The 25,805-nt window shown below is 51.2% G+C and overlaps 2 protein-coding genes across 2 annotated transcripts in view; one reads left to right on the top strand and one right to left on the bottom strand.

Annotated features, from left to right (window-relative positions):
• LOC132488060 (synaptotagmin-15B-like) overlaps window positions 1–16,499 on the bottom strand; it is a 33,496-nt gene extending 16,997 nt beyond the window's left edge. The window contains 1 exon segment of the mRNA XM_060096062.1: window positions 16,446–16,499. Coding sequence (XP_059952045.1) covers window positions 16,446–16,499 — 54 coding nt within the window.
• Window positions 16,500–19,218: 2,719 nt separating this feature from the next.
• Window positions 19,219–25,553, top strand: GPRIN2 (G protein regulated inducer of neurite outgrowth 2). Its single transcript, XM_060079800.1, has 2 exons — window positions 19,219–19,244; window positions 24,158–25,553. The coding sequence occupies exon 2, from the start codon at window positions 24,189–24,191 to the stop codon at window positions 25,551–25,553; it is 1,365 nt and encodes a 454-aa protein (XP_059935783.1). The 5' UTR covers window positions 19,219–19,244; window positions 24,158–24,188.
• Window positions 25,554–25,805: the final 252 nt, after the last annotated feature.

Raw genomic sequence — 25,805 nt, 5'->3', positions numbered from 1 at the left:
AGCAGAAGGAAGTAGGAGGTGAACTTTCTAGGGGCTGAGAAGTGAGCAAGTGGCTTCTGATTCATTTGTTGGGGTCAAGGGAACCACATCTCTGGAGCTGGGGGTTGGGGTAAAGAGGTAGGGGAGTAGGGGTGGGGAAGGGAGGATCTTTAAGAGACTTTTCAGAGTGCCCATGACAAAATTCAACCTCTTCCAGATCCAGAGAGCATAAGGCCATCACATGAGACCATCAAGAAAGGACTTTCCATACCTCTTCCTTTCCTCTCTCCTTATGCTCTGACCTCAGAAGGCTGCAGTAGGCAAGGTGAGAGAGTAGAAGGTGCTGACCACAACACTCTCTCAGAGATCAGGGGGTTGCCTGAGGCTGGCCCTGGCTATGGGAGATGGGAAGACTTAACTCTAGCTCAGGTTTTCAGATTTATTACCTGGGCTGGGCTTTTCTGAAGACTGAATCTGTTATTGAACCCAAGTTTGTGTGCCCAATGCACAGTGAGGCCAAACAAGCTGAGATGTTGGAGTTTGGAGCAGAGAAAGGTTTATTGCAAGGGCCAAGCAAGGAGAACTGGCTCAAAAAGCCTAAAGTCCTCGATGGGTTTCAGCAAAGTGTTTTAAAAGCAAATTTGGAGGAGGGCTGCAGGGTATGTGACTTTCTACTGACTGGTTGGTGGTGAGCTAACAGGGTGATGTTCCAGGAATGTCAGTCATCAGCTTTCTATCTAGTTCTGACCAGTCTGGGGTCCAAGTGCTTGCGCTCAGCATGTAGTCACCATCCTCCCCTTGGGTGGGAGCCTTAGTTCCTGTAGAAGAACTCAAAGATTTGTATCAAATTCCTATTCATATCCCCCACCCTCCCCGAGGAGGAACCAGGACCCTGCCCCAAGGCTGCACTATTGTTTCTTTTTTTTTTATAGATTTTTTTTTTTGATGTGGACCATTTCCAAAGTCTTTATTGAATTCGTTGCAACATTATCTCTGTTTTATGTTTTGGTTCCCTGGCCACGAGGCATGTGGGATCCTAGCTCCCCGACCAGGGATCGAACCCGCACCCCCTGCATGGGAAGGCGAAGTCTCAACCACTGGACTGCCAGGGAAGTCCCTGCACTATTGTTTCTTGACTGCAGGAATTTGTTTCTGCATTCCCTCATTTTCCTAATTAGTAACTGTTTGAATCTGCTCTTTGGAACTCAGGGAAGGTCTAGGAGGCTGAAGCCTTTTTCCTACAAGCAAGAAATGGGGGGGACTTCCCTGGTTCTCCAGTGGGTAAGACTCCACGCTCCCAATACAGGGGGCCCGGGTTCGATCCCTGGTCCGGGAACTAGATCCCGCAGGCATGCTGCAACTAAGCGTCCACATGCCGCAACTAAGAGTCCACATTCCATGCCACAACTAAAGATCCTACATGCTGCAACTAAGACCCCATGCAGCCAAAAAAAAAAAAAAGAAAGAAAGAAATGGGGAGCACAGAAGGGCTTTTATACCCAGGAGGGCCCCACAGATTCCTGCTCAGTTTCAAATCAAGACTGTTGAGGGCATGAGGGCAGGGGACAGAAGAGAAGAAATCTCTGTTGAATGTTGCTCCATTCCAGGTGTGGCCTCCATAGAGAGCTCAGGGCTCTCTCATATCTTACTCCTTTCCCCCCTCCAAATGGATCATGTGATGAGGGACAAGGCCATCTTATTGGACTTTAGGGCTCAAGGCTGAGCGTTCATTATAAAGAGCAAATCAGTTGAAGTGCTGAGCCTGTGGGGAAGGTTATTCTTTGGTTACCTTCTGTGGCAGATTAAATTATCCGTCCCAAGTCCTCTTTTCCCTGTACTAGTATTGTACTTCCTCATTCTTGCACACAGTGGGGAAACTCACCTCCCTTCTACTTGACCTTCAGCTTGGCCTTGTTACTTGCTTGGGCCAATAGCATGTTAGCAGAGATGATGCGAGCAAAGGCTGGACTTGCCTTGCTCTCTTGTGCTTCTTCCATTGAGGTGAGAAGAGCATGACCCAGGGAGCTGCTGGTTCCAGACTGATGAGAGAGAGATCTGTGGAGCAGATCCAAACTGGTCTGGAAGCCTGGAATCAATGAGGTCAGCTTATGCCAACCTACCCCAGCCAAGGCGCAGACATGGAAGGGTGATATAAATGCTTACTGCCCAAGAGATTCTGTAGGCAGCAAGAGTTGACTGAAACACAATCATTCTCTTGTTGATTACTTTGGTGAGACTGGAGTGGGGAGCTGAGCAGAGCTCACCTTTGAAGAGCTACATCCTTTCTCCTGCTTCACAAACCTTGCAGCTGTGGCCCCAGGTGGATGGTCTTGCCAATTCTCCTTACTGGCTGATTTTGGTCTTCCCTGGACCAGCCTTAATTTTTTTTTAATTTATTTATTTATTTTTGGCTGCGTTGAGTCTTCATTGCTGCATCCGGGCTTTCTCTAGTTTGCGGCGAGTGGGGGCTACTCTTCGTTGTGGTGTGCGGGCTTCTTATTGAGGTGGCTTCTATTGTTGCAGAGCATGGGCTCTAGGTGCGTGGGCTTCAGTAGCTGTGGCACACGGCCTCTAGAGAGCAGGCTCAGTAGTTGTGGCTCACGGGCTTAGCTGCTCCGCAGCATGTGGGATCTTCCCGGACCAGGGCTCAAACCCATGTCCCGTGCATTGGCAGGCAGATTCTTAACCAGTGCACCACGAGGGAAGTCCCTGGACCAGCCTTAATTATTGTGGGAGTGGTAAAGCTCCAAGGCCTGGGTGGTGGTAGTGGATTTAGGGGAAAGAGAGAAAAAGGCTCAGTGAGGATACCTGGGGTTGTTGTAACACAGCATCCTTCATCCTTCTTCTGCTAAAATGGTACCCTGTGTGCGTTGTCTCAGTGCTGATGGCTCAGGTGTGGTTGACCTCACCCTCTGTTTTGGAGCTCGCCTTGATTCCTCTGCAATTCCTCTCCTGGGTGCAGTGATGGGTTCAGAAAGACACAGGCACAGGGCTGATCAGGGCCAATGAGATATAACCCCATTTTTCCTCACAATGGTGGGAGAGAGACAGGTGCTCTTCCCAAAGGCCTTGAATATAACGCAGGAATCTTGCATGATTAGAAAAGAGCATGATGAGAACAAGATCATCTTGGAGTTGTGGTGACCAGAGATCAGAGGGAGAGAAATATTGGGTCCTGGTGACAGTTGAATCAGACCATGTCTGCAGCTAGAACACTCTTGAACTTTTCCCTTAGGTGAGTCTACAAATTCCCATTTGTACTTAAGCAAGTTTGGGTGGGTATCTGCCATTTGTAATCAAAAATCTCAAATGATACAAGATTGCCACCGGCTTTGAGTTCTCTGTGGGCCAAACTTGTAACTCAGAGTTTGTTTACCTGTCCTTATTTTCTGGACATACACCCCTCTTACGTGAGTGTATGTGTATACATGTGTATGTGTGTTTACTGTTGGACATGGTAGAAAAAAAGAATTTATATAAAAAGATATTGAGCCACATCTCTACAAATGACCCATGCAGACATAAAGAATGGACATGTGGACACAGAGGGGGAAGGGGAGGGTGGGATGAATTGGGAGATTAGGTTTGACATAAATACACTACCATGTGTAAAATAGATAGCTAGTGGGAACCTGCAGTACAGCACAGGGAGCTCAGCTCGGTGCTGTGTGATGACCTAGATGGGTAGGGTGGGAGCGATGGGAGGGAGGTCCAAGAGGGAGGGGATATATGTATACATATAGCTGATTCACTTCATTGTACAGCAGAAACTAACACAACATTGTAAAGCAATTATACTCTAATAAAAAAATATATATATATTGAGCCGCTGAGCAAATACCATCCCTTGAAAGCTGTCTACACAAAGTACGTACTTTACTTACATTATTTTATTCATTCATTCTTCATAACCACCCTCTATAGTAGGTATTTATTTTTTAGATTATGAAGTTTTCTTCTTTTCAAATCAAACAACTTTTTATTGAAGTGTAGTTGACTTACAACGTTGTGTTAGTTTCAGATGTACAGCAAAGTGGTTCAGTATATATATATATATATATATATATATATATATTCTTTTTCAGATTCTTTTCCATTATAGGTTATTACAATATATTGAATATAGTTCCCTGTGCTACATGGTAGGTCCTTGTTGTTTATCTGTTTTACATATAGTAGTGTGTACCCGTTAATCCCAAACTCCTAATTCATCCCTCCCCCAACTCTTTCTCCTTTGGTGACCATAAGTTTGTTCTTTATGTTACAGTAGGTATTTTTTTTATCAGTTAGGAATTATTTTGGCTACAGCTTACAGAAAACCTGACTAAATGTGGCTTAAACCATAAGGAGATTTGTTACCATATTTTATTAACTTGAAGATGCCATTGATTATGAAATGTATCATTAGTACACTACCTTCTTTGCATAAGAAAAAAACCACTATCAAACTATGAAGCAATTCTTTATTATCAAATCATTTGTGAGATGTGACTTGAGTTTAGAGGTATTACATGTGAAAAAGAATGTGGATCTTAGAATTGGTGAAATATAGTATTACTTAACAAGAAATTGGAGTTAGATGGCCTCAGATTTGGTTTGGCAAAGAGTATCATCCAAGACTCAGGCTCCTTGTGTCTTTCTGCTCTGCCATCTCAGCATGTGTCAGCTTAAAGTTGCAAGATTGCTACTGTAGCACCAAGCTTGGTGTTCTCTATCACACCAAGTTCAAAGGCAGAAAAAGAAGGAAGAGAACATGGGTGGGATGAGCGCTTCTTTCCTCACTCACTTCTCTCCTTTCATCAGAAAGCCCTCAGCATGTTGACTCTTATACATCATGGGCAAGACCCACACACAGCCAGGCTGGTTTCAAGGGAGACAAAAAAAGCAGGTAACTGACTTTTCAGTCTTACAGTGGGAGGTGGGCAAGGGACTTCAGAAATGGCTGCCCATGTCACAGGGTTTTTGTTCCCATTTTATAGATAAGGAAATTAAGGCTCAAAGAACCTTAGTTATCCACCCAAGTACACATAATTAGAAATTGGTCAACCCTAGATTTGAAGCCAGTGTTGAGTGATCCAAAGTCCATGTTCTTTTCCTTGTACCATGAATCATCTGTATGTTAAAGACCCACAGTGAGAAACTTCAAACACAGAGAAGATAAATAATAAGGTATGTATTTGAATGCAAACACTGTACAACCCGACTATCAGTGGATAAAAGAGATAAGGGTTTACTGTTCTTGGGTAACAAGCAGCCCAGAGATTGGCAGCCTAGGGAAAGGCAGCCACTCAAGGATTTCATTAAGATTCTAGGCTCCCGGGCCTCCCTGGTGGCGCAGTGGTTGAGAGTCCGCCTGCCGATGCAGGGGATATGGGTTCGTGCCCCGGTCTGGGAGGATCCCATATGCCGCAGAGCGGCTGGGCCCGTGAGCCATGGCTGCTGGGCCTGCGCGTCCGGAGCCTGTGCTCCGCAACGGGAGAGGCCACAACAGTGAGAGGCCCGCATACCGCAAAAAAAAAAAAAAAAAAAAAAAAAAAAAGAAAGATTCTAGGCTCCCTCATTCCCCTCCTTTAACTTCCTTATTGTGTAGCTCTGTCTTTATGGTCACAGCATGACTGCTGCATCTTAGGACATCACATCTAGCTTTCCTTACTGATGATTCCCTCTTAAATCTCATTGATCAGAATGAGGTCACAGGGCTACTCCTAGTTACAAAGGAAACTAGGAAATGTATATTTAGCTGGGCACATTGTCATCCTGGATAAAACTGTGACTCTGTTAGGAAGAAAGAAGAAGAGAAAACTTGGGTAGCGTTTGTCGTAAGTACTGTGTGTGTACTTGGCCAGTACAGTTGGCTTTCCTTTATTCATGCAGGTGGTACAAACCTCCACTTGGGGCTTAGGCATGGATGTATGATTTACTTTGGCCAATGAAATAAATACGAGCAGAAGTGACACATACCACTTTCTAGTGGAAGCTTTAAGAGTTGGTGAGTGATTCCCCATCATTTTCCATCGATGTGGTGACTGTAAAAGCATATGTCAAGAAGCCTCCAGTTGCCTGGGTTCCTGAGGAACTATGAGGAACAGAGCTCTCTTGCCAACTTATGATGGACATAAAGCAAGAGAGAGAAATAGGCCTTTGTTTAGTTAAGACACTGATATTTTCACGAGGTTTGCTATTGCTATGTAATCTAGCCTATCCTGACACAGGTAAGCAATCAGCAGTGTCCATCATTTGGTCCTCAGGCAATATAATGATAGGATCAGCAAGAAACCAACACCCTGGCCTGAACTGGCACAAACAATGTCCCAGTTTCCCCAGAGCAAGGGCTGTTTTAGTGGCCTCATAAAAAGAATTGAGTCCATAGGTTCTCAGGCATGAGGGATGCTTGCCTATCTGGAGCAGCCATTGATGCCACATCTGAGCCCACTGACTCAGCCACCCTCCCACCAGCTAGCTCTTCAGCAGTGTCTCTATCTCTTTGTCAAGTCTTAGAAATAGATGTGGTGAGAATCTGCCATGTATACCTGCTTCCCTCATAGAATAACAGAAACCACGTTCCCTCTTCCATCAGATGCACTCTGTCCTAGTCAAGGGGGGCTGGGTGGGTGTGGGATGCAGATTAGGTCAATCAGATGCTCTCAATCTGAAACCTGAATCTGGAGTGGAATAATCCAGATGAATTGGAAACTGATTGGAATTTATTCTCCTGCATGCTAAAGAGATCTTCTATTAGGTTCTGCTATCTAGTCCTCAGAGCCTCACTTAGTACAGTTCTTTCTGGGCTCCCTGAAAGCATTGCACATCACCCAGAGATTATGGACCTGGAGCTGGAGGCAGTCACTGATTGAGAATCTAGGTCCCCTGTGGTCTTCTGTTGCAGTGGATAGGAGTAGAGTTTTGGTGGCATATGGTAAAATTGCATTCATTATCTTAAGCAAGAATATTTTAACAAGTATGTTTATGGGAGGAAGGATAGGAGTGGATGTCGGGTGGCCAAAGGTGCAGGTTGCAATGGATATTTGGTGTTTTTGCCTGTCCAGAATCCATTCTTGCTTCTTCTGGTGACAAAATCCATGTGTTCTCCTCTGTTCTCAGACCTCTATTCTTAGGGTCGGCTGACTTCTCCTTGACTCTAGAGCTTGATCCAGACCTGGCCAGTCAGAACATTGCATTCCTTAGACCATGGTGATGAATGAAGAGCTGGGCAGTGACTCATGTTAGTTTATTATGACTCCTTAGAATTTAAGGGGAACTGTTGAGAGTGATAATAACAATAATACCTATTATAATAATTTAACATTATTCTCAACTCCTAAAACTCTTTTCCATGGACTTAGAGCTGTGAGGATCTAACCCAGGAGCTGCTGAGTTAACAACGTATGGAAAGTCCAGCTAAAAGAGATGAAGAGGTGCCAGGTTCATTTTTTTTTTAATAAATTTATTTATTTATTTTTGGCTGCATTGGGTCTTCGTTGCTGCTCACAGGCTTTCTCTAGCTGCAGCAAGTGGGGCGTACTCTTTGTTGTGGTGCATGGGCTTTTCACTGTGGTGGCTTCTCTTGTTGTGGAGCATGGGCTCTAGGCACGCGGGCTTCAGTAGTTATGGCATGTGGGCTCAGTAGCTGTGGCTTGCGGGCTCTAGAGCGCAGGCTCAGTAGTTGTGGCACTTGGGGCTTAGTTGCTCCGTGGCATATGGGATCTTTCCGGACCAGGGCTGGAACCCATGTCCCCTACATTGGCAGGCGGATTTATAAACACTGTGCCACCAGGGAAGCTCCGAGGTGCCAGGCTCTGCTGACATCATTTAAGCCTCTGGATTCAGCCAAACCTGATTTTGGACTCTTGCCTTACAAGAGCCTAAGAAAAGTCCTTTGGTGCTTCACCCAATTTGAGTTGGGTTTTTGCCTCTCAAAGTCCAAAGCGTACACTGGCTAATACACTTCTTTTTAAAAAAATATATTTCATATTTTATTTATTTATTTATTTATTGGCTGCATTGTGTCTTCGTTGCTGCGAGCGGGTGTCTCATTTTGGTGGCTTTTGTTGTTGTAGAGCATGGACTCTAGGTGTGCGGGCTTCCGTAGTTGTGGCGCGCGGGCTCTAGAGCACAGGCTCAGTGCAGGCTCAGTAGTTGTGGCGCACGGGCTTAGTTGCTGCGCGGCACGTGGGATCTTCCCGGACCAGGGCTCGAACCCATGTCCCGTGCATGGCAGGCAGATTCTTACCCACTGTGCCACCAGGGAAGCCCTGGCTAATATACTTCTATGTAGAAGTACAATACATCAGTGGTGGCACCTGCTATGCCCACAGCCCTAACAGAGGGGACAGCTAGTAGGTGGACATGTTTTAGACCACGTGGCCATTGGATGGGAGAGGGCCACATGGTCTAAAGTGCTGAGTTCATCGGCTGGGCAGGACTTGTGAGCTTTTCTTTGGCATTAAAGATCACATATGTCTATCAGATTCCTCTTGTTTGAACTGGGAAGTTGGAAAGATGGCAGGAGCAAGGCAGCTAGCTGCAGAGGAAGACACAAGAAGGATGCATTAAGAGATGCCGCCAGGAGGAGCTGGGGCCTTGGTGATTCAAGGTGTCCAAGCAGCAGAAATTCTGCATCAGTAGAGGGCTCTAGTTGGTAGAAAGAGTGGAAAAGAGGAAAGTCAAGAGGTTAGATGGTGCACTTAGCTCCAGGAAGGAAGCAATGCAGTAATGGATATTTCTGGATCTGTCTTGCTTGTTCCTGAGGACTCCCATGTCCCCTGCATTGGCAGGCGGATTCTTAACCACTGCGCCACCAGGGAAGTCCCCACGAGTGAGTTTCTTTCTCAAGACTCCTAGAGAAATTCCTTATTGTATGTCATTGGCGCTAAGTGGGACACATACCTATTATCCTGAACAACCTCTGCGGCCAGGGTAATGTGATGCAGTGATTGGCTTAGGCCTCATCATATGCTCTTCCTCCCGAGACCCACCCAAAGCACATGGGCATGGAGGAGAGGAGAGGGTGAGTAATTTGTAGCATACAGGTTGAACTGCTGGAAGAGAAACTTCAAGTGAGATTGGCTTAAGCAAGATAGAAGTTTCTTTCTCTCTTACCTGTGTGTAGGTAAGCAGCCTGGGAGCCCAGGTTTTTTCCTATCTTGTTGCTTCACTAGCCTTAGGTATTAGGTATCTGTGTGGTATGAGATGTTTCACCATCTCTACCACCCAGCCAGTGGGAACAGAAAAGAGAAAGAGGAGGGCTCACCCTTTCTGGTTACAGGCATTGCCTCTCCGCACGTCAGTCCTACTGGTCAGTTACTTGGCCAAACATTGCTTTCAGGAAGATAATGAAATATTGTCTTTTTTCCCCCCTGGATTTCCATGTCCCCAGATAGAAGAAGGAGATCATGACCATTAGGGGCCAGTTAGCAGTCTCATTACCAGTCTGTCCCTTTGGCCAACCAAATGTCTGTGTGCTCCATTCTCCCAAAGCTTCAAATGTCCTCTCCCCGGGGAAGACAACCCCAAAGTTCCATCCAGTGCCTGTACCCAGCTCCCAGCCTAGGATCTGGGCATGGACAGCCTGCAGTGTGGGGTCTGGATGTAGTTCTTTGTGGTGCAGTGCCCTCTAAACACATACACAAGTTAGCTGCCTCATCACACCCAATATACAACAGTTCATTAGAACAGTATAACATAGTAGGAACCCCTGTCCAGAAGAAGGGAAAATGGAAACCCCTGCAACCACTGGTTGGCTGCTGTCATCAAATCTTGGTGGGCAGAAATTGCAAAGAATCCCAGGGTGTGGAGCAAATTCCTTGGATGAAGGTCCTCTCTCCAGGACTGTTCCTTTGGGCGCTGGTGCTCCCCACTTTGTTCACTCTCTTCTGTGGCCACATCTGAAGTGGGCATCGAAGGTGCACCCCTCTTGGGGCTGCATAGTTTTTCAGCCCACTTCCTGCTGGTGTGGGTTTCGTGACTTGGGGTTCATTGCTTTGAGTCAACAATGCAGGCTGTTGCTGGCCGGGCTTGTGGTTTTTTTGGGAAACACATGTCCCTCAAAATCTTAGCTTTGGGCATGTAAGAGAATTTAAAACTCTGGTCTTTTATTTATGAGCCTATATGATATACCTGTTCACCACCCTCTCAACTTGAGACCAGTGAAAACATTCAGCTTGGATTGGAAGGCAATATCCTCCATCTGGTCTTTGCCAGTGAGCTGGCTGTCACTGTCACACTGAGAAGCTTTCACTGAAAGTACTTGAGAAAGACAGGGGTCCATAGTCTTGCCTCTGGCCAATACCACTTCTTCAGAAACGACTCCTATATCTGCCTCAGTTTGCGCTATAGAAGCAGTAGGATTTTTCAACCTGAAAGACTTTTCAGTTTAGGTTGTAGCCAATAGGCAAAGAGAGCTTCTCCTAGCACACCAACCCCCATCTCTGCCTGCATGCTGCCACCTCTATCCAGATTCTTCTGGCTCATGTAGGACTTTGTTGAGAGTGGCAAGAAGCAGCCCGCAAACCTCAACATCCTGAAATTTTCAACCATTTCCCTAGAGCTACAGATGACTTTCCAAGGCACTGTTAGGAATCAGTTTATCAACTGCTTCAGTGTGGCATAACATGGGTTTCCAGCTCTCCAGCCTGCAATAATATGTATTTAGAACATATTTTATGTTTCGTTACCTGCGGCACTTCCCTTCCAGGTCAAAATTGTTGTTAATTAATAGATAGGCTTTCCTTCTGCAAGACAGCCCCCACCCCAAAGAGTGGCTCAGATAGGCTAGAGGTTAATTTCTCTTTCATGTGATACTCGGTCGTAAATAGTCCAGGACTGATAGACCATGCACAGTGTTGGGATTTAGGCCCCTTCTAACTTGCTGCTCTGACATCCCTAGGGCCCTGCCCTCATTTGAATGGTACAGACTGGCTTCATGCCATGACTTCATCCCATCAAGTGAGGAGGGAAAGAGCGAGGCACATTCTTCTTTTTTTTTTTTTTAATATTTATTTATTTGGTTGCACCGGCTTAGTTGCGGCAGGCGGGCTCCTTAGTTGTGGCATGCGAACTCTTAGTTGTGGCATGCATGTGGGATGTAGTTCCCTGACCAGGGATCGAACCTGGGCCCCTTGCATTGGGAGCACAGAGTCTTAACCACTGCACCACCAGGGAAGTCCCAAGGCACATTCTTTCTGAAGGACACGACCTAGAAATGGCACTCATCACTTCTGCTAACATCTCACCGGACACAACCTAGGCCCTTGGCAGGCCTCGCAGCACCGTGCCTGGGAAATGTGGCTTTTATTCTGGGTAGTCATGTTCTTGGCTAGAGGAGTTCTATTACTATAGAAAGGGAGAATAAATATTGGGGGATGACCAGCAATCTCGGTCTGGGGGTGATCCTCCAAATGAAATGGGGGGATGGATTGCGGGAAGCAAAAAGCAGCAGAGGTCTATTTATAGGCTCTCTCCTCGTGTGCCCCAGCCCCTTCCGCCTCCTTTAATCACCACGATCTAATTGTCTGTCTGTGTGTCTGTCATTGCTGTCCCTGAATCTCCCATCACAGAGGCCTTGAGGACTGGCACTTATTAGGGACTCAGTAAAATGCTTGTGGACTAAACTGAGGTGGTAATAGGTATTCCTGGGTAAACTACCTTTCAACCCTTCCTCCCTCCCTCTTTTCCTTCCTTCCTTTGTTCCTTCAGCGAGCATCTATTAGATGCCAGGTCCCAGGGAGTCTTCTCTCTCCAGGAGGTTCTTTTCACTCATGGATCTTATGGCTAGAAGAGTCTCTCACACTCTAGGGATATTTCTGTCTGAAAAATAAGCATATACCTTTCAACTTAGTCAGAGCTCTCTCTTCCTTACGCAATGACACATTGACACCTTTGAACTTTCAGCGTCTCCTTTTCTGAGACTCCCAGAGTTGCTGCCCCAGTGGTCACTGTTGAGCTAGCTCAGTGTCACTTCCCCTTTAGTCTGGCAACAGCATCTTGCATCTTCATCACCTTCTGTGACCCTGGAGGGGCTGTCAGTCATAGCACAATGTCCCCCACCCTCCCAGGAGTAGCACACGACACAGGCTGGCCAATCGAAGAGCTCCCTCCCCCTGGCCCAGGATTGTCAAGCAGGGTAAGATTTGATTTGTGGATCCAGAGACATGAGGATGTAGATTTGGGGCTGCCAGCAACCCTTGTTTCCCAAGAGGAGAGAGCCCAGGTAAGAATGACTCTAACCCAGAGGGGATCAGAGGGAAGGAGTGTGAGAGACAGAGCCTTTGAATTTTGCAATGCTTGAAGCTAGATTCAGGAAGTTCTCTTCTTTGCCTAAACATTAGCCCTTTTACTCAGAGTTCAGTTCTGATCAAGGATTGGTTAATAAGCAAGTTAATTAACTCAGAGACATATGGGGAGCAATCTGATTCAGAATTTGTCTAGATTGTTATGACTTTCTTTTTATGCTTTTTCAAATTGCCTTTCCCACACTTAACTGGCAGCAGGTTTGATGACTCGCTTTCCAGAGCATTTAACCCAGTTTTCACAGGAGCAAAACTTTCTTTTCATATTCATATTCCATGGGTTCATGTGCTATTTAATTACCTTGCATAATGATAACACATATGGTTGGAATAAGTAAGTTTGTATACAAACTCAACTGACTCTTGGTAAGCCAGCAACTCAGCTGGGCGAGCAGAGGTGCCCAGCTAGCTAAAGTGTGTCCTCCTGGCTACCAGCATCCAGAAGGCTTTGTTCACCATCTTTACTGAAGGAATGGGGACCTTGACTCATTCCACAAGTTGGTTAAGCGGAGATGGGTCAAAAGCACCTTTTATTTATTTATTCATTCATTCATTCTTATCTTTTGGCCACACCACCCGGCATGTGGGATCTTAGTTCCCCGACCAGGGATTGAACCCACACCCCCTACATTGGAAGTGCAGAGTGTTAACCACTGGACCTCCAAGGAAGTCTCAAAAGCACCTTTTAAAGTTTAACTCTCTAATTCTCTCGCAACTGTGAGTCTTAACTAAAACTTGTTTTTCTTTGATGGAGATTCTTTCTTTATGATTTCTGGTTCCAAACTTGCGTGGCCCCCAATATTTCTTGGTGATCTTCTATGGCATTTCTTTGGCCAGTAGTCTCTTCCACTTTCTGCAACAACTATTTCAAACCTCCTCCTCCCTCCTTGCCCCTCCAACCTTTCCATCTTCCCCTGTCTGTCTCAGCACGTGATCTTGCGTTTTATTACACAGAGAAAACAGAACCACCAGACAAGAAAACAGAGATCAACAAACTTCCATTTCCAAACCTAGTGCCTAGGTATTACCCCATCATTTTTTCTTGCCCTCTGGTTACACAGAGAAATCGCCTGACTCCTGTTTACCGCGTTTAGGATCCCACTGGGGACCTTACACCAGCAGTGATTCCCACTCTTTCCTGTTCTTCATGCACTCCCTCTCTATGGGCCCTTCTCTCCACTGTCAAATATACTCAGTTTGGGGGCTTCCCTGGTGGCGCAGTGGTTGAGTGTCCGCCTGCCGATGCAGGGGACACGGGTTTATGCCCCGGTCCGGGAAGATCCCACATGCCACGGAGCGGCTGGGCCCATGAGCCATGGCCGCTGAGCCTGCGCATCTGAAGCCTGCGCGTCCAAGAGCCTGCGCTCCGCAACGGGAGAGGCCACAACAGGGAGAGGCCACAACATTGAGAGGCCCTTCTACCGCAAAAAAAAAAACAAACAAAAAAAAAAACAAAAAACAACTCAGTTTGTTACAAGGTGCAGTGATCTGTCTGTGTCTGGCCACCCAGTCTCCATTTCTCCTTCTGGGGAAAATGCCTTGTGTGTGCGGTCCTGGTGGGTCCAGTGTGATGCTCCTAGAGATGCCTTCGGCCAGTTATTCCTCTCACCATCCAAGGACAGAGGGCATGTGGCCTTAGCTCAGTCAAATGAGCTCCTGCTTCCCTGGTTCTTTAAGTCTCAAGTTGAGAGGCATACGGAAGACAAACAACTGAAATCCTTCCTTCCAGATGGTGGGGTGGCCCTTGCTGCTGGGGTCTGCACTCACCTGGCTCCTGTCTTGAGGAACCAAGGCCAGCTCTCTTGCATTAGCTTCCATCTGGGCTCTCTGCAATCTTCCAACAAGTTCCTTTTTTGCTTAACTTAACCACTACATGATGCATCATATTAAAAAGCAAACCAGGACTTCCCTGGTGGTGAAGTGATTAAGAATCCGCCTGCCAATGCAGGGGACATGGGTTCAAGCCCTGGTCCAGGAAGATCCCACATGCTGCGGAGCAACTAAGCCTGTGCATCACAACTACTGAGCCTGCGCTCTAGAGCCCACGAGCCACAACTACTGAGCCCATGTACCACAACTACTGAAGCCCACGCGCCTAGAGCCCGTGCTCCGCAACAAGAGAAGCCACCACAATGAGAAGCCCACACACCGCAATGAAAAGTAGCCTCTGCTTGCTGCCACTAGAGAAAGCCCATGCTCAACAAAGACCCAACACAGCCAAAAAAAAAAGCGAACCAAAAAACAGCACCAACACCAAAAAACCTCTTTCTTGATCCCACACCCCTTTCCAAGTGACACCTTTTTTTCCTTTCCCCTTTATGGCCATCCTTAAAAGAGTTGCCTTCACAAGCACTGTCTTCCATTTTCCCCCTTGACTCCAGTGGCTCTTGCTCCATTACCTCGTTGAAGCTGCTTGTTCTAGGCGCCTGGGGTCAGAGCAATGTCCCGGTTTCCCTCTTTCCTTTTTGGCTGCTCCTTCTCAGTCCTTTGTCACCTGGTTACTCACAGGTGGGTCCTAGGTCCTCTTCTCCACACTCTCCCTGAAGACCTATCCACTCCTGTAACTTCAGAGACCCCTGTGCCCATGATGCCCAGACCTCCTGGGGAAGCCCAACCCCCAGTCCTGTATGTGCCACTCGCCTCTCCACCTGCTGTCTCACTCATCCCAGCATGCCCCCACTGAGCTCCTGAGCCCACCATACCTGCTTCTCTTCTGTCAGGGTCTGAGTCTTAGGAAATGGCACTTAGCCCATGAGGTCCTAAGTCAAGCGCCTCCTCTCTCTACCAAAGCAATCAACAAACTCCACTCCCATCCCCACCCCATGCAGTCCTAGCTTGTATTTCCAGAACAAAGGAGGAGCTCGATAAATATTTGATCAAATGACTGATAGCAGCAAGAAGACTCTACAGAACACTTAAACTCTCTATTTCCTATAGTTCTGTGAGGTAAGAATAAGTATTCTGCAGATGAGGAAATTGATGCCCAGAGAGAGGGATGGTTTAGCCTGGGTGTGAGATCACAGAACCAGTGAATATGCGGGGGTGTTGGGATTGTCATTCCTGTCTGACTCTCCATCCTGGGCTCTCCGCCGGCAGCCACTGCAGCCAGGAGAGCTCCCATGACCAGCCACAAATGGAAGAAGAGGACCAGTGGGACAAGGGGCCAAGGCCAGGGTGATGTTCAGAGACCCTAACGGCAGGTCCAGTCAGGCTGCATCTACGGGCATCCAGCATGGCAGACATCAGCTGACACCCACCTCTGAGCAGGGATCCTTGAAACACTTGCAGTGAGGTTCTCAGGGGGCTCTCTGATGCTCAGGGAGCTGGGAGCCCCAGGTCTGAGTCCCGGATCTGGCACCAACTCTCAGTATATCCCCACATAGCTCATCCCTTCCTGGAACTCTGTTGACTTCCCTAAAAAGGAAATAAGAGTAAGATTCATGAGATGTTGGAGGAGGGGCCCTAATTCCTGGGCAGGGGCAGGAGTGGGTGGTGGTCTCAGCAAACAAATCCACAACATGCCCCCTTTTGGCCATATACCCCTGCCAGGCTGTGTATGGTGAGGAGGTCAGCCATCTGCTAGACCCTGGGAAAGAGACCCCACTGGAAAGGGGTGTTTAGGACAGTCTGAGTCTTCCTGAGCAGAACCCCACCCTCTTCACCAGTGAGTGAGATCCCAACTTGAAGCTGTAACTGGAAGGGTGGGGTGGGTGGGCAGAGAAGGTAAAACCAATGCTTCCAGGCCCTAAGTGGCAGGATCTCAGGCTCGGGGGAGTAGACAGTGATGCCCGTCATTAAAATCTGGGCAGAGAAGCGTGAGGGCATGACCCACAGGGTCAAATGCTGTGTGTGACATGGTGGTAGAGTTGGCTCTCTGTAACCATGGGTTCCACACGTGTGGAGTCAATCAACCACAGATGGCAAACTTAATACACGATCAGCAGTCGGTTGAATCCAAGGATGTGGAACCTGCAGATATAGAGGGCCGACTATAGCACTTGACCATCTGAGGATTTTGATATCTGCGGTGGGGCCTGGAACAAATACCCCGCGGATACTGAGGGAATGACTGTTTATCTGTTGTGTACTTTGGTCTATGAGACAAACTGATGAGGGGCAGCTCAGAGCTACAGAGAGGAGTACTAAGGCTGGGAGGGGTCTCACATGCAGAGAACACACCAAGGCATTGGGTGGGGGCAGCTGGGTGTGAGGTCCAAGCCACACCTGCTGCATAGTGCCGCATGCCCCCTCCTCTGGACTAGGTGCCAGGCTAGGGGCTACGGAAAGTGAATGGTGCGGGCTCCTGCCTGGGCTTCCCACTCTCCAATGGCTGGGGAACATTCTGCAGGTCCCCTCTTGATGCTAGGTGGAGGCACAGGGCTGGTGGAGACTGGAGAAGTGAGGCTGGGGCCTGAGGTCTTCCCAAACTGGAAGAGCAGTAGAGATGGTATTGCCTCTTCCACCACTGAACCAGAGGGGTGCAGACCCCTCAGCAAAGGGCTGGGCAAGCAAATCAGTGGTCCCTGAAGCTGGGATCAACAGAGGAGGGTCGACACTGGGGCTTAATTCTCAGAGCCCAGAGATAGGACAAGATTCTCTTACAAGGGGCCCTGGGGGTGGGGCGGAGGGTGGTAGGATCTCGAGGGTGGAAGGGGTCAGGATTAGTCTGGGCTGGTGGACGCCTGATGGGAGTCTGTGTGTAAGGAGCCGGTGGTTGTCAGAGATTGGGGGATATTGAGCTAACTGAGCTCACAGGCCCCCATCCTAGTAGGGCAGGATCAGGATTTCCCAGGGCCTGGACTGGTTCCTGGCATCGTAGGGCAGGGAGAGAGTGAGACAGGGCGTTTTGGGACTGCAGAGAGCAGCAGGAAGGGGTGCGAGCTTGGGCGGAGTCGGCTCATTCCCACATGGTCAATGCGCAAGCCAGCTGTTGGGGTCCCTGGGAGCGGGCTGAAGATTGAATGCCAGGGTTTGGGTTGGCTTGGGGGCAAAGGTGGAGACAGGGACATGGGCGAAGAAAGGGATGAGGAAAGGTGTGGGAGAATACGGGCTTTGGGGCCAGAACTGGGGAAGCAACGCTGGGCATGGAATCTAGGAGGTTTAGGTTGTGAAGGCCGGGTGGAGGGCTCTGGGGACAAGACCTGGGTCTTGGAGGGGCCGTGAAGGCGGAGTGCAAAGGACCAAGGTTGGCCTTGGGGTCTGCGAGAGTGAATCTGAGAGGATCGGACTCTGGGGTCCAGGGCTTGGAGAATGAACGTCCGCAGGGCGGGGATGAAGAGGGACCCGACCGAGTATCCCAGGGGACAGGTCCTAGCGCTGGGGTTCTCGAGGGCAGGGTGGGAAGTCCGTGACTTGTGAAGGGCGGGGCCAGGGTGACCAAGAACACGGTGCCGTGAGAAAGGGGGTCTCCAGAGCGGCTGTAGACCTCTGTGCAGGGCGTGGTGACCGAGGGGAACAAGGACCGAGGCGGTGGAGCTAGGAAGACTTGGGCTGGGGAGCTGGGTTGGGGGCTGGAGGATTGTGGGGAGCCGAGCCTATGAGACTTGGGATGGCGGGGTCGGGTCGGGAAGATGGGTGTCTTGGGTGGGGGGTCGTTGGACAGGCCTGTAAAACTGGAGATCATGGTGGGGCGGGGCCGAAAAGACGGGACAGTGGGACGTGCCGCGAGCAGGGGGTCAGGAAGGAGGACTGGGGGCTCGCGGGGCAGAGTAGGGGAGGGTTCGTGCGGCTGTAGGATGTGGGGACAGTGCGGGGAGCAGAGAGACCGTGGGGGCGGGGCCGGGGGCGGGGCCGGGACGCCGACGTGGGCGGTGGAGCGCCGGGGCGGGCCCAGGTGAGCAGGGCTGCCGCCCCTTTTGTCCCGTCTGCCCCGTCTCCCCACCCCAGGCCCCATTCACCCCTCGGCGCCTCCCCGGCGCTGGCTCCGCGGGCTGGGCGGACCGCGGCTGGCGGCGTCTTCGGCTCAGGCCAGGTCCGGCTCGGCTCCATCTTGGGCCGCTGCGCCGGGCACCTGTGGCGGCCACAGGAGCAGCGCTTCCGCCGGCCTGCGCGGCCCTGGGCGGGCGAGAGGGTGAGAGGCCAGCTCCGTTCTCGCCAGTGTTAGGGCGAAGGAGGGTGGGATGGGCGGCGCCTCCCCTTCCTGCGCCCCGGAACCCCACTCCTCACCTCTCCCTGCACTCGGACCCTCCGCATCCCGGCCCCTGCCCAGTGCTCAGCGCCCCCCATGGCCGCATCCCTCCTCTCTCTGGTCTCATTGTCTTTCCTATCCCCTCTTCCACGTCTCCTCTGCCCATCCTCCCATTTCTCAATACTCTGCCCAGGACCCCGTCTCATGCTGCCTCCACCCCTGTTCCTATGGTTTCTTCCCCTCCCCTTCCTCCTCCCTTTTCCATCCCCACCGCCCATCCCACCCTCCTCCCACTGCCCCCAGCCCCAGACCTCCCTTCCCTCTCTCATTCCTCCTGCCCTCCATCCCTACCCCCTTGGCCCACAGCCCCGTCTTCCTTCAGTCACTGTCTTTGCTGCTGGGAAGGTCTGTAGCCTAGTTTGGGGGATCGCGTTGAGGACCTTCTCCCTGAGTCCCGGTGGGCTTTGTGTGGGAGGGTCAGGGCAGGGACCCTTGCCCCTGGGGGAGAGTGTGTGGTGTGGTGTGTTCGGGCCTTTGGCTCTACAGCCTGTACGTTTGTTGTGCAGTGTGCAGCTGTGTGGATGCTGTTTCCTGCAGGCTCACACAGCAAGCGGGCCTGTATGTCGGCCTCTGGTGTGTCCACGGCTGCGGCGTGGGCCTATGCTGGTTCATGGGTGCCCGTGGCCACGCAGGTAGGGACACACCAGCCACCTGGGCTGCTTCGGGTTTGGGGCAGCTGGGCCTGGAGGCTGACCTTCTCCATCCCAGGTTCCTCCTGGGAAGTATGGGCAAATCTGGGGCTGGTGGGGCCTAGGCTTCTCTGTGGTGAGCAGAGCTGGGTCCTGGGGCCTCTGCCCCACTGTTACCCCAGAACCCTTTCCTGCATAGCTTGTGAGCTGGGCATCTTGTTCTTAAGGCTCTGTGATGGGTACGTTTTGTCCCTCTAAACACTTCTCAGTAGCTCAGGAATGCTCCCTACTGCATTTGGCCCTCAACAGTCTGGTCCCATCAGTCCCTCTTTTGCTGCTGGGATGGATCAGACCACCTGCTGGAGGTTGCCACATCCTCACTATGCAATGAAGGATTTGGGTGGTGTGTATCCCTCCCTGGTCCCTGAGTGGTAAGATCCACATCTCAACATATGAGCAGTTTCTCCTCCTGACCACATAGCTTTGCTTTTTCCTGTCTTGGTTTTGCTGGAAGCAGAAGTCATCATCCAAATGCCTGTCCCTTAAAAGAGAAGACCTAAATGGATGCCACAGGTGTGGTCTTCAATGGGGCCTGCTTGCACTGGCCTTGGTAATCCCCCTGGGCTTATCCCCAGAGGCCTTGGGCTCCTCTGCTAGGGCGACACAGCAGGAGTTGGAACCTCTGACCAGGTCAACCTAGCATTCTCTTTGGTTGGGCCACTCTGGAAGTTTTTGCAGAACTGGAGTTTTTTACTCAAAATGATAGTGGTTGAATGCTGCGTGTGAGGCTGGTTGCTCCTCCACTTGCTGACAAGCAGAACTGAGGCAACAGGAGAGTGCTGCCTTGGCCACAGGGAATTGGCCACAGTGCAAATTTGACTGGCATCAAATGGGGCAGGAGAGAGAACATTAAACTGTCATCTAAAGAACACTAGGGGTCTTGGATGCCTCTGTGCCTGTGCTTTAACTTGTGCTAAAACATCTCCCCAGGGTCTCTTTTTTGCATGAAACCAGAGCCTTTTCCATGATTTTTAAGGCAGATGGACATGCCATTTGGGGCACTTAGAATGCAGACTCCAAACTTGTGTGTGTCCGTATGCATGCAGGTATGAGCGTGTGCATGGGCATCCTTCAAAGTTGAGGTTTAAAATAGACTTGGAAACAGTGTGATGATGGAGACATTGGGAACAGTTGGTAACTAGGTCCTAGGATGGGGTGAGGGTAGGAAAGATTAAGAAGCGAGACCAGGCTAACCTATAGGGTGTCTCGATGGCTTCCTAAAAGCCATCTTTCTGCTCCCCCCACCCCCCAGTACTAGTCCTGTGATACCTGGAGCACAAGTCACTCCTGATGGGAGGAAGAAAGATAAGATTATTAACAATCACTGTTCCAGGCAGTCCATATGCCATCACGTTCAGTCTTCACAACAGCCCTGCAGGGTGGGGATTTATTTCCGATTTGCAGATTGGGGTAACTGAGGCTCAAAGTGGTTAGGGGTCCACCTGAGTGCACATATGTAGGAAGGGGAAGAGCCTGGATTGGAAGCAGACCCCTTGCCCCACCTGCTTGCACTTGGCTCCAAGGTTCATTTGGTCAGCTCCATTGCTTCTGGAGAGGCCCCTCTTCTTGGTGGTATGCTATGTGGGAAACCTCCTTTCCCTGGCATAACTCGAGTAACTTCCCTTGAAGCCCTTTCCTCGTTCAGGCTGGGAAGGCCAGCTAGGGTTCAGCTGTGGGTTCTTTGACATTTCTGAGCTGCTCCAGGTCTCAGTTTTGTCACCTGCCATTTGTGGAGGTAGGCTGAGGAAGGGATCCAACAGAAATATAACCTCCTCCCCCCACCCCCGGTGTCTTTGTGGTCACTGTTCTCTCACTGGGTGATGACCAACCCTGGACACTAGACAGCCATCTGGTGAGGCAGGCACAGCGGGACCCTTGTCACTGATGGCTTCTCACCAGCTCCTGGTGGAGTCTGAGGGTATCCCCAGCCTTGTCCCACCCTTTCCTTAGGATGGCCAGGGCCTGGCCTGGCTTCTTAAGGACCTATTTGTGAGGAGGGTCCAGGCTAGGTGAGGCTTAGCCAGAAGCTGTGTAGGCTGTCCAGATAGGGCTTCCTTGGCATACTTGGTCTTGGGGCTCTGTGGCTGTCTGCCTGCCAGGGGCTATCTGTGACCACAGCCTTCCCACGCAGCAGGCACTCCTCCTGCCCTCTTGACTCTGGGCAGCCTATGAAGCTGCTAAGAAGCAGGTCAGGCGGGATGGACATCCAGGCTTTGTTCCGACTCATTCACTTGTTCCACTGGCATGTTGTGGGCCCCACTGGGAGTGCCAGACGCTGCGCCAGGTTCTGGGACTCCAGGTGAGCCATGACAACAGTAAATAAAAAGGAACGACAGTGGAGAGTGATGGTGTCTGGGATGGAGGTCTGCACGGTCCTCAGAGGGAGCACAGAGACCCTCAGACACTCTGGGGTTTAATTCCTGGCTTAACCACTTACCAGCCGTGTGTCCTTGAGCAAGTCACTAAACCTCTCTCATACGTCTCAGATGACATATGTCATGAGGTTGCTTGGACTGTTAAATGAGACAGTGCTGGAAAGGAGATGGCACGTGCCTGGCAAACAGTGGGCGATTGGTCACCAGGAGCTGTTTTTCTTATTATCATCACTGTGATTGTTATTGGCTTTGTTGCCCTTCTCTGTTTATGTGTCCATCTTAGAACTCCTTGAGGGCTGGGCCTGGGCCATAGTCCTCTCTTGCCTACTCATCCTTTTCCTGACTCTTCCGGGGACCAGTCTGGCTTCAGCCCCAAGGAGCAGCCAGGACAGGATACTCCTGCCCAGGCTGGGACCGTGTCTATAGCTGCACAGTCCAGTATGGTCATCATTTAACCATAGGTGGCCCTTTAAATTTCACTTACTTAAATTTCAGTAAAATAAGATTTCAGTTTCTCAGTCGCACTAGCCACAGGTCAAGTGCTCAGCTCACATGTGACCAGCGCCTACTGCATTGGATGGCACAGAGCAGCATCTTTCCATCATTGCCGGAAGTCGTGCTGAACTGGGCTTCATAGCAAGCCTGGAGCTCTCAGGGGACAGCTGCCCTAGAAACATCCTCACCATTGGCTCGAACAGCCACCAGCCATCTCCTGAGCTCTGGGACAGCGAGAAGTTTGTAATATACAGAAACTGAGTTCCCGAGAGCCCTTCCCACATTCCCTTTCAAGTGGCCTTGCTCACCTGGCCAGGATGGTTGGTTTCTTGACAGTTCTTATCAGCCCAGGCTGGGAAGGCAGGACTGGGATTGCACAAACTGCAGCTGTTACCTGCTATCCCTGCCATGTTCCTCCAGCTGGTCCCGCCTGGCTGGGAGTCTCAGAGTAATGCTTCTAATTCACAGCTTTGGCCAGGGCCAGGCTGGCCCAGATGCCCTGACTCCACTCCCTCCCTTTGGGGCCCTGCCCAGCCCCTAACCTGCTGCCCCCTTGTTGTGCTCTGAACACATGCCTCCTGCTTTCTGCTTACCCTGTTCCTTGTTCCTTCCCCCTGGGCACCATCTCCCTCCTCTCTCTCCAGGCCTGACCTGCATGGCTGGTCCTCCAGGAAGTTCTGATCCATCATGCAAAGTGAGCTCTCCTGCCTTGGAAATGACCTCCCTCAGACCCCGTTCTTGGCACTCAGCCCTTTCCCCTATGGGTTTACTCTTGTATTCGCTTGTTCTCTCCATCAGACACACGGCAGACACTCTCTGAGTGCCAGCCACGTGTTAGGACAGACAGTGGGGAACAGGCCACAGGCTTTGACAGCTTCAGGCTGGTGGGAGGCCCACAGTTGGCCAGACTTTTCCATCCAGACAGTGCTCAGCCAGAGATGGAGCCAGTCCCGTTGGGGAAAGCTTCCCCGGGAGGAGACACTAAGGTTGAAGGGGCCGGTGCTGACTCTGGGCTGCAGACGGGCCAGTGGGCAGGTCTGGAGGAGTCTGTATGGCTAGAGGAAGGGACAAGAATGGCAGGGAGGGAATGGGGCAGGAAGGGTGCGGGTGTCTGATTGGTGGTACAGGTATCCCCTGCTTTTCAAAAGTTCACTTTATGTCACTTCACTTTTATGAGAGACCTACATTAATTAGTACATGTTTTCAATAAAGGAAAGAAATCCGAAGAGGATTTTACAAGAAAAGGTAGTTGCTTCTTTGCTTTACACCATTTTGGTTTACGAACGGTTCCATAGGAGTGCTGTACTTTCGGATAGTGGGGGAGGCCTGCACTGGACCCCATTCTCGGGGGGCACAGCTGATCTAAACTAGTTCCATGTCGCCCAGTTCCAAGAGCCTGGCATGCAGTAGGTGCTCAGGAGATGGCTGTGGGAGGAATGAACAAATGCCGAGTGAGTCCTGTGCGTAGAGGGCTGGTATGGGGGCCTCTTCCTACCCTTGGAGCCTGTGATGGAAGCCAGGAAAGCCCTTCCCCTTCATGGCAGCCAAGACTGATCCCCAGAGACGTGACAGCTCAGTCAGGCTATGCCAGAGAAGATGGGGAGGGAGCATGGGAGAACCCAGGGTGGTTCTCAGTGTGCCCTGTATTCATTTCTTGCTTGTCCCACGAAACTTCTCTGAGCCCCCTCCCCACACCGTGTACCAAGGAGGCTCTAGTCCAGGTGAAAGAGATACTGACAGTTGTAGGAGGAACCTGGCTAGTATTCACCAGTTGAGCTTTACTGGTTATTAAAACACTGCAGTACTTCTGTGCTAAGACCTATTGTCCCCAGCAGGCTTGGCCTCTCCCCTGGCTCCCCCCTTCCCCATAACCCAGCAGTAAAGAGTCAACAGCTGCGTGGTCTCTACGACCTTACCCTAGGGCTCCTTCTGATCGCTCGGTTCTGGTTTTTAGATATTTGAAGTGTCATCCCTGTGTATAATGTGTGGTGACCTTGATTTGAAGCGTCTGGTCTTCTGTCATCGTTTTGCTTGTGGCTTTGACTGGTCAGGCAGGCTGGGACTGAAGCTGTCCCCGCAGTGTGCCTTGCACCCTGTGGGCCCCCAGCAGAGTCCAGCGGAAGTGCTGCACCCAACTCAACGCCGCTCCCTCCCTCTCTCTCTCCTGCAGGCAGCCATGAGATCCAGCCGCCCTGAGCGGGGTGCCCAGGAACCCCTCAGTCCCTGCCCTCAGCCCCTGTCCTGGAGCTCCTCCAGCCTGCTGGGCAAAGGCCGGGGTCAGAGGCCGGAGCTCCATAAGAGCGCCAGCAGCACCGTATGGCGGGCCCAGCCGGGCGAGGCCAGCACGGGTGCCCAGGTCCTGGAGGAGGAAGGGCGCCAGGCTGAGAGTGAGGAAGAGGCACGGGCCTCCAGCCCCCGGCCACAGCCCAGGGCCGTGGGTCACTGGCGGAGCAGCACTGTGGGCAACGTGTCTACCGTGGGCGGTGGTGACCTGTGCTGCCTGCGGGACCCCAGCACCGCCGCTGTGCAGAGAAGCCACTTGGACCTGGTCTGCAGCACCCTGACCTGGGGCCACAGCAGTGCCCGAAAGGCCAGCCTCAGCTGCTCGGCCCTGGGCAGCTCGCCTGTCCATAGAGCTCAGCTGCAGCCCAGCAGCACTTCTGGCCAGGGTGGCCAAGCCCCCGCAGGCCTGGAAAGGGACCTGGCTCTGGAGGATGAGACTTCAAACTCAGCCTGGACACTGGAGGAGAGTCAGGTGTGGGTGCCGCCACCTGACCTGGGGGGCACAATGACCCACAGAAGCAGCCTCAAAGCCACTGGGCAGTCGGCCACCACCTCCTGCCATGCTCTGCCCCCAGCGGCCCTACTCTGTGGCGTGAGGGAGGTGGGGGCCAGCAGCTGCTGCCATGGCTTGCCTGCCCCAGGGATCCTGGCCTTTCCTAAACTAGTGGCATCAGTGAGTGAATCTGGGCTGCAGGCTCAGCATGGGGTGAAATTCCAGTGTAGGTTGCCTGTGGGGCTTCCTGGGCATTCCCACTGCTGTGCCTACCCTTGGGGTCCCACCGGGTTAACTATGGAGGCTGGCGCCAGGACCAAGGATATGTGGACCATGACCTCAGCAAGTGACTTGGCCCCCATCTTGGCATCACCTCTGTCAGCCCAGGATGCCAGTGTGCAAGCAGCCCCCAAGGCAGTCTGCAAAGCTGTGGCCACCAGCCCGCCTCTGGAGGCCCCTGTGGCCCTGCACACATTCCCGGAGGTAACTCTGGGGTCCAGCCTGGAGGAGGTGCCATCCCCTGTGCGGGACGTGCGATGGGATGCTGAGGGTATGACATGGGAGGTGTATGGAGCTGCAGTGGACCCTGAGGTACTCGGCCTGGCCATCCAGAAGCACCTGGAGATGCAGTTTGAGCAGCTGCAGCGGGCCCCTGCCAGCGAGAACAGCCTGTCTGCAGAGGGCCGGAGGGGGCCACTTCGAGCTGTTATGCAGTCCCTACAGTGCCCCAGCTGCTGCGGCTGCTCCAGTGCAGCCCCTGAGTAAGGACCTGCAGTCCCAGGAGCTGCCCTGGGCCCATGGACTCAGCCCCAGGGACAGTAGGGGCCCTGTACCCTTTGGACCCACTGGCACCCTTGGACGTATCTCTGTTCTCGGCTGTCTGCAGACCACAGGACTGCAGCCTGGGGGCTTACTGCCCCCTGCAGCTGGGCTAGTTTTTTTTTTTTTTTTTTTTTTTTTGTGGTATGCGGGCCTCTCACTGTTGCGGCCTCCCCCGCCGCGGAGCACAGGCTCCGG

This window comes from Mesoplodon densirostris, chromosome 1, assembly GCF_025265405.1.
Source record: "Mesoplodon densirostris isolate mMesDen1 chromosome 1, mMesDen1 primary haplotype, whole genome shotgun sequence".
NCBI lineage: Eukaryota > Metazoa > Chordata > Mammalia > Artiodactyla > Ziphiidae > Mesoplodon > Mesoplodon densirostris.
This window is presented reverse-complemented; position numbering and strand designations above follow the sequence as displayed.